The sequence below is a fragment of the Oncorhynchus mykiss genome, chromosome 24 (genome assembly GCF_057628025.1).
Source record: "Oncorhynchus mykiss isolate SJ-2025 chromosome 24, ASM5762802v1, whole genome shotgun sequence".
In the NCBI taxonomy this organism is placed as follows: Eukaryota; Metazoa; Chordata; class Actinopteri; order Salmoniformes; family Salmonidae; genus Oncorhynchus; species Oncorhynchus mykiss.
Genome location: NC_143045.1, coordinates 40,316,358 through 40,327,612, shown reverse-complemented (window position 1 = coordinate 40,327,612; position 11,255 = coordinate 40,316,358). Strand labels below are relative to the sequence as shown.

Genomic DNA, 11,255 nt, shown 5'->3' with positions numbered 1-11,255 from the left:
TGGAAGCACCGGCTTTTAATATAATTTGTATCCCTCGTGTACTCAAGTGTTTCCATCATTTGGGCAGTTACCTGTAGATTAGTATAAAACAGAAATTAGTATAAAACAGAAATTGTGCAAAAAAACATAAAAAAAATATCTTATCAGGCCCGTTACGTTTTAAAACATGTGTATATATATATATATATATGGGTGTTATAACATTCTACTAACTGTTACAGACTGGTGTATCAGACTTATGTATCAGACTGGTGTATCAGACTGGTGTAACAAACATAGAGCTATTGCTGTACTGGAACAGCTGCTCTGCATATTATCATAATCATCACTGGCTAAAATATTGTTTCTCATTGGAAGTTTACATTGATTGTTCCCATTGCCTAGGCATTTTAATGAACACACAGTTCAGTTTAGTCAACCTTCCAGGAGAGGGCAGTATGACCCTCTGTGAAACATTCATCAGATCTTCACGATACATAGATAGAACATCGAGTTTTAGTTACCTATTACCTAAATACAGATAGATTACATAATAGATTTGTCTCCCAGGGGAGTCTCCTGTGTTTGGGTCTGATCCTCCGCTGTGTTGGGGCCGGACCCTGTCCCAGTGAGCCAGCTGCAGGTCCCAGGTGGGAGACGGAGGGTCTTGAACAGGGTGGTTCTGAAGGACTTACAGAGGAAGAAGTAGATGAGAGGGTCCAGGAGGGAGTTGAGGGAGGACAGCCAGAGTGTACTCTCCTTCAGCTGGAAGAAGAACAGCTTGAGGTTGCAGTCAAACAGGTGTACCCTCGTCTGGCTCATGGTGTACGGTACGCGGGAGAAGTGGAACGGCACGAAGCACACAAAGAACACAGCCAGCACCAGGAAGACATTTGAACTTACACTCTTCCTCCGGGGCTGGCGCTGCCCTTCAACATTACCCCCGCCAGTACCAGCGTTGTGTATGGCTCCAGTAGAACGGCATGCCCTGGTGCGGGCGTATGAACTGTACAGTTCTTTGGTGATGAGTGTGTAACACACTATCACTGTCACCAAGTTCCCCCAGAAGATTATCTGGCACACATAGTTGACCACCTCATGCCAGAGCAGCCCAGCCTCCGTTTTAAGAACGCTGCACTTGAAGTAGGCCGAGGTGGGGCTGTGGCTGGTCAGGATCATGTTGGGCAGGGAGAGGGTCAGCAGGGAGGCCCAGATAGCCACAGAGAGCAGCTTTCTGTGGGACAGACGAGCCGCGTTGGTCCCCTTGAAGGGCTGGAGGGTCTTCCTGCAGCGGTCGATGCTGATGAGGCCGAAGAAGAGGATGCTGATGTACATGGTGAGATAGAAGAGCACAGAGGAGACACGGCAGACAAAGACACGCAGACCCACTGATGCCATGTTGGAGTCAGACAGCACCTGAAGGAAAAACACATCTTTATTGTCTTTATTAAGGTTAGTGATTTAATTGGTTTAAAAAAAATAATGTTTTTAAATAGTTGTATCAATATTATATTTATTATCTTTAGAATCAATACTTCCATTGTTTTTGTTATACACTTTATTCATATTAACTTCATTATCACTACTATCAGTATTATCAATATTATCATTATCATTATTATCATTATGATAAAAAATATGATCATTATTATCATTATTATCAATATTATCATTATTATCATAATGATTACAATTATTATCATTATTATCAATATTATCAATATAATCATTATTATCATTATGATTTATTATCATTATTATCAACATTATCATTAGCATTATTATCATTATGAATAAAATTATTATCATTATTATTAGTATCAATATTATCATTATTATCATTAGTATCAATATTATCATTATTATTTGAATTATTATCAATATTATCAATATTATCATTATCGTTATTAGCATTCTTATCATTCTTATCATTATAATTAATATCATTCTTATCATTATCATTAATATCATTATTATCATTATCATCATTATCATTATTATCATTATAACTGCACCTTGAAGGGGAAGGTGAGGGTCATGAGTACGTCGGCCACCACAATGTTCTTGAGGTAGATGATGAAGTGGGAGCGGCTGGGGATGCTGAAGAACACCCACACTGCCAGGCCGTTGAGCGACAGGCCCAACAGGAAGAGGAGGGAGTAGAGAACAGGAAACACCACCGTCTTCAGCACGTTGTCACGGGAACAGTTGCTGTTGGTGAAGTTGTTATTGACAGGGGTCAGGGCCAATTCTGTTGTGTTGTCCATGTCGAGGGCTGTGCTGTGTAAAGCAAAACAAAATAGGTGAAAGTTGCACAGCGCTTTATTCTTCCTAATTTCATCCATTACTACAGTCAGTTTATCATTATTGTCAATATCATAATCATCAATATTATCAACATTATCATTATTATCGATATTATCAACATTATCATTATCAACATTATCACTAGTATCAATATTATCAACATTATCATTAACAGCATTATCATTATCTCTATTATCAACATTATCGTTGTCGTTGTTATCATTAGCGTTATTATCATTGCATACTATTATCATCATCGTTTACTGTCAGGATGACTGGATTAGAGACAATAGAACTGCCCTCCCATTCAAAAAAGCTGTTTTAATTTAATAACAAAAATGTAATAGACTTACAAAATGCAGCTGTAGATGGACTTGAACCATGTGCAGCCATGACGCCATTACAATTAACAAAGCTTAAATATTGAACTGTCAACATTACATGAGGTTTAATATCTTATGCCCTGTTTTACATGTTCAACATTTTGTTCATGTCCTGTTGACAGATGTTGAGTAATTCTGTCTCATGTGTCTGAGTGAACCCACCCTGATGCTTCCCGCCCAGGGGAAGATTGAGACAGTCTTCTTCTCTCTCTCGGTAGATTGGAATCGTTAGGTCGTCTGCTTGAGATGCAGGCGTATAGGTTCTTCAAGTCAGTGAAATGAATGAAAATCCACCTCTCTCTATTTAAATATCTGTCAATCTGGTATGACTAGCACACGTGGGACATTCTTCCCCTCTTCTGCTTTTTTGTTTCCTGTCGTAGACGCGACAGCACAGCAGCAACATCCTCCCATGAATGTTCTCCTGTTGCACAATCTGACCGTCAATATATAGGTATGTTTAGTCATGGTCAATGCTGTTTCCATGCTGGGCATATGCAGGTGCGTGTGTGTGTGGGGGTTTTACTATGCCGAATACAATGGATGTTTTCTTTTGTTACCATAAGTCATTTATTTTTTTTATTTTAGATCTTTATTCTAACACGTTATTTCAATCTTTAAGCATATAACTGCACCCCTTATCATTGGCTGGACCCGACCAAACGCATGGCAAAAGGATGTCTTATGAGACAGACCTTTTAAGGAAACATCACTATCCCACTGTCCTCACAAATCTGTGTGTCCTCTTCACTCTGCGGCTATACGACCTCACAGATTGGCACAGGCCATGAAACATAACGATGCACCCTACTGTGATGATCGTTTGACCAGGGAATGTGGGATAATGTGTGATGTAAAGAGCGTCGTGACAGTCCTACCAATAACAACCCTATTATGACCTCACGACCCTTGGAATGTCTGCTTCTGGTTCTTTATGACATCACAACTCCACATGACATTATTCCCGTTTCAAATGTTCACATATCCCTCCAGTCCATTAATTACAATGACGAAACAAGGTGAAACTGAGACTAGGAGCAACGGCTTACCTAAAGAGATATGACTTGAGTCAATGTTTCTGTCTGTCGGGTAATGTATTGTGTCAGTTACGTAACTGTGCTTCTCCCCTGGATATAATGTTAGGGCTGCCAGACATGACTTAATCTCCTTCAGGACAGTGAATGATGTATTTGGAAATGTTCCATCTATTAAAGTTGAAATCCTAATGAAAGGCTGCCACCAGATGTAATGGTCTGTAATGCACCGTGGAGCCCAAGATATTACACATTCAGTCTTGGTTAGTTTAAAAATAAACTTTTGTCATATTAATTCAAAAATGATCTCCGTGTTTGAATGCAGTACACACAGTCTTGTACAGCTAAAATTGTGGGGACAGAATTCAGTCCAATTCAAAATCCTATTTTTTATAACCCAAACCCATGCCCTTACCTGTACCCTAACCCTAACCATAACCTGATTCCAAAAACCTAACCTTAACCATGGCTCCTAGCTCCTAAGCCTAAACCTAACCCTAGCTCCTAACCCTAACCCTATTTCATAACCCTAAACCTAACCCTAGCTCATAACCCTAAACCTAACCCTAGCTCATAACCCTAAACCTAACTCCTAACCCTAAACTGTTACGGTGCGTGAATGAGGACCCAAAAGCGAATTAACTTAAACAGAGCTTCTTTAATTACCAAACATAGGTAGGCTCAGACGGACCGGCAGATTCCGACAGGACAAGACAAGGTTACAGCAAACATGACGACAGTCTGGTTCAGGCATGAAACACAACAAACAAGAATCCGACAAGGACAGGAACAAAAACAGAGAGAGATATAGGGGACTAATCAGAGGGAAAAGGGGAACAGGTGGGAGAAGGGGTGACGAGGTAGTCAAGAGGAGACAAGGAACAGCTGGGGGAAAGCGGGGGAGAAAAGGTAACCTAACAACGACCAGCAGAGGGAGACAGGGTGAAGGGAAAGGACAGAGACAAGACACAACATGACAGTACATGACAGTACCCCCCCACTCACCGAGCGCCTCCTGGCGCACTCGAGGAGGAAACCTGGCGGCAACGGAGGAAATCATCGATCAGCGCACGGTCCAGCACGTCCCGAGAGGGAACCCAACTCCTCTCCTCAGGACCGTACCCCTCCCAATCTACGAGGTACTGGTGACCACGGCCCCGAGGACGCATGTCCAAAATTCTACGGACCCTGTAGATGGGTGCGCCCTCGACAAGGATGGGGGGGGGGGGGGGGAGACGAGCGGGGGCGCGAAGAACGGGCTTGATGCAGGAGACATGGAAGACCGGGTGGACGCGACGAAGGTATCGCGGAAGAAGAAGTCGAACTGCGACAGGATTAATGACCCGAGAAATACGGAACGGACCAATGAACCGCGGGGTCAACTTGCGAGAAGCCGTCTTAAGGGGAAGGTTCTGAGTGGAGAGCCAAACTCTCTGACCGCGACAATATCTAGGACTCTTAGTTCTACGCTTATTAGCAGCCCTCACAGTCTGCGTCCTATAACGGCAAAGTGCAGACCTGACCCTCTTCCAGGTGCGCTCGCAACGTTGGACAAAAGCCTGAGCGGAGGGGACGCTGGACTCGGCGAACTGAGATGAGAACAGCGGAGGCTGGTACCCGAGGCTACTCTGAAAAGGAGATAGCCCGGTCGCAGACGAAGGAAGCGAGTTGTGGGCGTATTCTGCCCAGGGGAGCTGTTCTGACCAAGACGCAGGGTTGCGAAAAGAAAGACTGCGTAAGATGCGACCAATAGTCTGATTGGCCCGTTCTGCTTGACCGTTAGACTGGGGGTGAAAGCCGGAAGAGAGACTGACGGAAGCCCCAATCAAACGGCAAAACTCCCTCCAAAATTGAGACGTGAATTGCGGACCTCTGTCCGAAACGACGTCTGACGGAAGGCCATGAATTCTGAAAACATTCTCGATGATGATTTGTGCCGTCTCTTTAGCAGAAGGAAGCTTAGCAAGGGGAATGAAATGAGCCGCCTTAGAGAACCTATCGACAACCGTAAGAATAACAGTCTTCCCCGCTGACGAAGGCAGTCCGGTGACAAAATCTAAGGCGATGTGAGACCACGGTCGAGAGGGAATAGGAAGCGGCCTGAGACGGCCGGCAGGAGGAGAGTTACCGGACTTAGTCTGCGCGCAGACCGAACAAGCAGCCACGAAACGACGCGTGTCATGCTCCCGGGTGGGCCACCAAAAACGCTGGCGAATGGAAGCAAGCGTACCCCGAACGCCAGGGTGGCCGGCTAACTTGGCAGAGTGAGCCCACTGAAGAACGGCCAGACGAGTAGGAACGGGAACGAAAAGAAGGTTCCTAGGACAAGCGCGCGGCGACGGAGTGTGAGTGAGCGCTTGTTTTACCTGCCTCTCAATTCCCCAGACAGTCAACCCGACAACACGCCCCTCAGGGAGAATCCCCTCGGGGTCAGTGGAGGCTACTGAAGAACTGAAGAGACGAGACAAAGCATCAGGCTTGGTGTTCTTAGAGCCCGGACGATAAGAAATCACGAACTCGAAACGAGCGAAAAACAGCGCCCAACGCGCCTGACGCGCATTAAGTCGTTTGGCAGAACGGATGTACTCAAGGTTCCTATGGTCAGTCCAAACGACAAAAGGAACGGTCGCCCCCTCCAACCACTGTCGCCATTCGCCTAGGGCTAACCGGATGGCGAGCAGTTCGCGGTTACCCACATCATAGTTACGTTCCGACGGCGACAGGCGATGAGAAAAATACGCGCATGGGTGGACCTTGTCGTCAGAGAGGGAGCGCTGAGAAAGAATGGCTCCCACGCCCACCTCTGACGCGTCAACCTCGACAACGAACTGTCTAGAGACGTCAGGTGTAACAAGGATAGGAGCGGATGTAAAACGATTCTTGAGGAGATCAAAAGCTCCCTGGGCGGAAACGGACCACTTAAAGCACGTCTTGACAGAAGTAAGGGCTGTGAGAGGAGCTGCCACCTGACCGAAATTACGGATGAAACGACGATAGAAGTTCGCGAAGCCGAGAAAGCGCTGCAGCTCGACGCGTGACTTAGGGACGGGCCAATCAATGACAGCTTGGACCTTAGCGGGATCCATCTTAATGCCTTCAGCGGAAATAACAGAACCGAGAAATGTGACGGAGGAGGCATGAAAAGTGCACTTCTCAGCCTTCACAAAAAGACAATTCTCTAAAAGGCGCTGGAGGACACGTCGAACGTGCTGAACATGAATCTGGAGTGACGGTGAAAAAATCAGGATATCGTCAAGGTAAACGAAAACAAAGATGTTCAGCATGTCTCTCAGGACATCATTGACTAATGCCTGAAAGACAGCTGGAGCGTTAGCGAGGCCGAAAGGAAGGACCCGGTATTCAAAGTGCCCTAACGGAGTGTTAAACGCCGTCTTCCACTCGTCCCCCTCCCTGATGCGCACGAGATGGTAAGCGTTACGAAGGTCCAACTTAGTGAAAAACCTGGCTCCCTGCAGGATCTCGAAGGCTGAAGACATAAGAGGAAGCGGATAACGATTCTTCACTGTTATGTCATTCAGCCCTCGATAATCTATGCAGGGGCGCAGAGACCCGTCCTTCTTCTTGACAAAAAAAAACCCCGCTCCGGCGGGAGAGGAGGAGGGGACTATGGTACCGGCGTCAAGAGCTACAGACAAATAATCTTCGAGAGCCTTACGTTCGGGAGCCGACAGAGAGTATAGTCTACCCCGGGGGGGGGGGGTGGTTCCCGGAAGGAGATCAATACTACAATCATACGACCGGTGTGGAGGAAGAGAGGTGGCCCTGGACCGACTGAACACCGTGCGCAGATCGTGATATTCCTCCGGCACCCCTGTCAAATCACCAGGCTCCTCCTGTGAAGAAGAGACAGAGGAAACAGGAGGGATAGCAGACATTAAACATTTCACATGACAAGAGACGTTCCAGGAGAGGATAGAATTACTAGACCAATTAATGGAAGGATTATGACAAACTAGCCAGGGATGGCCCAAAACAACAGGTGTAAAAGGTGAACGAAAAATTAAAAAAGAAATGGTTTCACTATGATTACCAGAAACAGTGAGGGTTAAAGGTAGCGTCTCACGCTGAATCCTGGGGAGAGGACTACCATCCAGGGCGAACAAGGCCGTGGGCTCCTTTAACTGTCTGAGAGGAATGTCATGTTCCCGAGCCCAGGTCTCGTCCATAAAACAGCCCTCCGCCCCAGAGTCTATTAAGGCACTGCAGGAAGCTGACGAACCGGTCCAGCGTAGATGGACCGACAAGGTAGTGCAGGATCTTGAAGGAGAGACAGGAGTAGTAGCGCTCACCAGTAGCCCTCCGCTTACTGACGAGCTCTGGCCTTTTACTGGACATGAAGTGACAAAATGACCAGCGGAACCGCAATAGAGACAGAGGCGGTTGGTGATTCTCCGTTCCCTCTCCTTAGTCGAGATGCGGATACCTCCCAGCTGCATGGGCTCAGCACCCGAGCCGGCAGAGGAAGATGGTAGTGATGCGGAGAGGGGAGCGACGGAGAGCGCGAGCTCCTTTCCACGAGCTCGGTGACGAAGATCAACCCGTCGCTCAATGCGAATAGCGAGTTCAATCAAGGAATCCACGCTGGAAGGAACCTCCCGGGAGAGAATCTCATCCTTTACCTCTGCACGGAGACCCTCCAGAAGACGAGCGAGCAAGGCCGGCTCGTTCCAGCCACTGGAGACAGCAAGAGTGCGAAACTCAATAGAGTAGTCTGTTATGGATCGATTGCCTTGACATAGGGAAGACAGGGCCCTGGAAGCCTCCTCCCCAAAAACAGATCGATCAAAAACCCGTATCATCTCCTCCTTAAAGTCCTGATACTGGTTAGTACACTCAGCCCTTGCCTCCCAGATTGCCGTGCCCCACTCACGAGCCCGTCCAATAAGGAGAGATATGACGTAGGCGACACGAGCAGTGCTCCTGGAGTAAGTGTTGGGCTGGAGAGAAAACACAATATCACACTGGGTGAGGAACGAGCGGCATTCAGTGGGCTCCCCAGAGTAACACGGCGGGTTATTGATTCTGGGCTCCGGAGATTCGAAAGCCCTGGAAGTGGCCGGTGGATCGAGGCGGAGATGGTGAACCTGTTCTGTGAGGTTGGAGACTTGGGTGGCCAGGGTCTCAACGGCATGTCGAGCAGCAGACACTTCCTGCTCGTGTCTGCCTAGCATCGCTCCCTGGATCCCGACGGCTGAGTGGAGAGGATCCGAAGTCGCTGGGTCCATTCTTGGTCGGATTCTTCTGTTACGGTGCGTGAATGAGGACCCAAAAGCGAATTAACTTAAACAGAGCTTCTTTAATTACCAAACATAGGTAGGCTCAGACGGACCGGCAGATTCCGACAGGACAAGACAAGGTTACAGCAAACATGACGACAGTCTGGTTCAGGCATGAAACACAACAAACAAGAATCCGACAAGGACAGGAACAAAAACAGAGAGAGATATAGGGGACTAATCAGAGGGAAAAGGGGAACAGGTGGGAGAAGGGGTGACGAGGTAGTCAAGAGGAGACAAGGAACAGCTGGGGGAAAGCGGGGGAGAAAAGGTAACCTAACAACGACCAGCAGAGGGAGACAGGGTGAAGGGAAAGGACAGAGACAAGACACAACATGACAGTACATGACATAAACCTGACCCTAACCCTAAAACTAACTCTAGTTCCTAAACCTAACCCTAGCTCTTAAACCTAACCCTAGCTCCTAACCCTAAAACTAGCTCTAGTTCCTAAACCTAACCCTAGCTCCTAACCCTCAACGTAATTCTAACCCTAAGACTAATTCTAACACATACTATTTCCTGCCCATCTTCAGTCCCATCTTCAGTCTTCACTACCCTGAGACTGAAATGGTAGCCTACTTATCCTCAACTTTACCCAGACAAGATAGTAAATGTACATTAGGCATGAGATGTAATGGGACATGTGGGCCTCCCGGGTGGCGCAGTGGCTAAGGGCACTGTACTGCAGCGCCAGCTGTGCCACCAGAGACTCTGGGTTCGCGCTCAGGCTCTGTCGTAACCGTGTCTCATCACACACCAGCGACTCCTGTGGCGGGCACGCTGACCAGGTCGCTAGGTGCACAGTGTTTCCTCCGACACATTGGTGCGGCTGGCTTCCGGGTTGGATGCGCGCTGTGTTAAGAAGCAGTGCGGCTTGGTTGGGTTGTGTATCGGAGGACGCATGGCTTTCAACCTTCGTCTCTCCTGAGCCCCTACGGGAGTTGTAGCGATGAGACAAGATAGTAGCTACTAAACAATTGGAGACCACGAAATTGGGGAGAAAAAAGGGTAAAAAATAAATATTTAAAAAAAGTAATGGGACATGTTATGTATATTCTGTGTGAGAGCACTTTATCTACAGTATATTCTGTGTGAGAGCACTTTATCTACAGTATATTCTGTGTGAGAGCACTTTATCTACAGTATATTCTGTGTGAGAGCACTTTATCTACAGTATATTCTGTGTGAGAGCACTTTATCTACAGTATATTCTGTGTGAGAGCACTTTATCTACAGTATATTCTGTGTGAGAGCACTTTATCTACAGTATATTCTGTGTGAGAGCACTTTATCTACAGTATATTCTGTGTGAGAGCACTTTATCTACAGTATATTCTGTGTGAGAGCACTTTATCTACAGTATATTCTGTGTGAGAGCACTTTATCTACAGTATATTCTGTGTGAGAGCACTTTATCTACAGTATATTCTGGGTGAGAGCACTTTATCTACAGTATATTCTGTGTGAGAGCACTTTATCTACAGTATATTCTGTGTGAGAGCACTTTATCTACAGTATATTCTGTGTGAGAGCACTTTATCTACAGTATATTCTGTGTGAGAGCACTTTATCTACAGTATATTCTGTGTGAGAGCACTTTATCTACAGTATATTCTGTGTGAGAGCACTTTATCTACAGTATATTCTGTGTGAGAGCACTTTATCTACAGTATATTCTGTGTGAGAGCACTTTATCTACAGTATATTCTGTGTGAGAGCACTTTATCTACAGTATATTCTGTGTGAGAGCACTTTATCTACAGTATATTCTGTGTGAGAGCACTTTATCTACAGTATATTCTGTGTGAGAGCACTTTATCTACAGTATATTCTGTGTGAGAGCACTTTATCTACAGTATATTCTGTGTGAGAGCACTTTATCTACAGTATATTCTGTGTGAGAGCACTTTATCTACAGTATATTCTGTGTGAGAGCACTTTATCTACAGTATATTCTGATTCCTTGCAGTGTTCTTTTTTTTTGTGTGTTATTTCTTACATTATTAGCCCAGAACGTTTTTTTGTTGTTGTTTGTGTTAATACATACAGCTGGGAAATAACTTTTGGATATCAGAGTGACGGTAACCTCACCAGCATTACGACCAGGAATACGACTTTCCCGGATTGAATCCTTTGTTCGTTCCCCCTCCAGGGCATTTAAATTTATCCCAGAGAAGAGGTATTCGGAGTGGACTTCTAATCTGATTTAGGAGGTTTGCACACCATCCACGGCTTCCCAGTGTATTACTTGC

At 46.1% G+C, this 11,255-nt stretch overlaps 1 protein-coding gene across 3 annotated transcripts; it reads right to left on the bottom strand.

Annotated features, from left to right (window-relative positions):
• LOC110503248 (P2Y purinoceptor 12) lies at nucleotides 1-3,094 on the bottom strand. 3 transcript variants are annotated; one of them, XM_021581618.3, is made up of 3 exons: nucleotides 2,832-3,094; nucleotides 1,995-2,254; nucleotides 1-1,395 (listed from the first exon to the last, which is right to left on the bottom strand). In XM_021581618.3, exons 2-3 carry the CDS (start codon nucleotides 2,244-2,246, stop codon nucleotides 526-528), a joined length of 1,122 nt encoding a protein of 373 aa, XP_021437293.1. In that variant the 5' UTR covers nucleotides 2,247-2,254; nucleotides 2,832-3,094; the 3' UTR covers nucleotides 1-525. The 3 variants fall into 3 exon arrangements, with proteins under 3 accessions (XP_021437293.1, XP_021437292.1, XP_090075091.1); XM_021581617.3 differs by having other exon boundaries at nucleotides 1,995-2,259; nucleotides 2,832-3,054; XM_090218965.1 differs by having other exon boundaries at nucleotides 1,995-2,259; nucleotides 2,640-2,950.
• Between the last annotated feature and the right edge of the window lie 8,161 nt (nucleotides 3,095-11,255).

Excerpts from the sequence above, each read along its gene's own strand:
- LOC110503248 (XM_021581618.3), bottom strand. The coding sequence starts at position 2,246 with ATGGACAACACAACAGAATTGGCCCTGACCCCTGTCAATAACAACTTC. Across the intron at positions 1,396-1,994 it reads CCCTCACCTTCCCCTTCAAG|GTGCTGTCTGACTCCAACAT; the intron begins GTGCAGTTATAA and ends TTTTTCCTTCAG.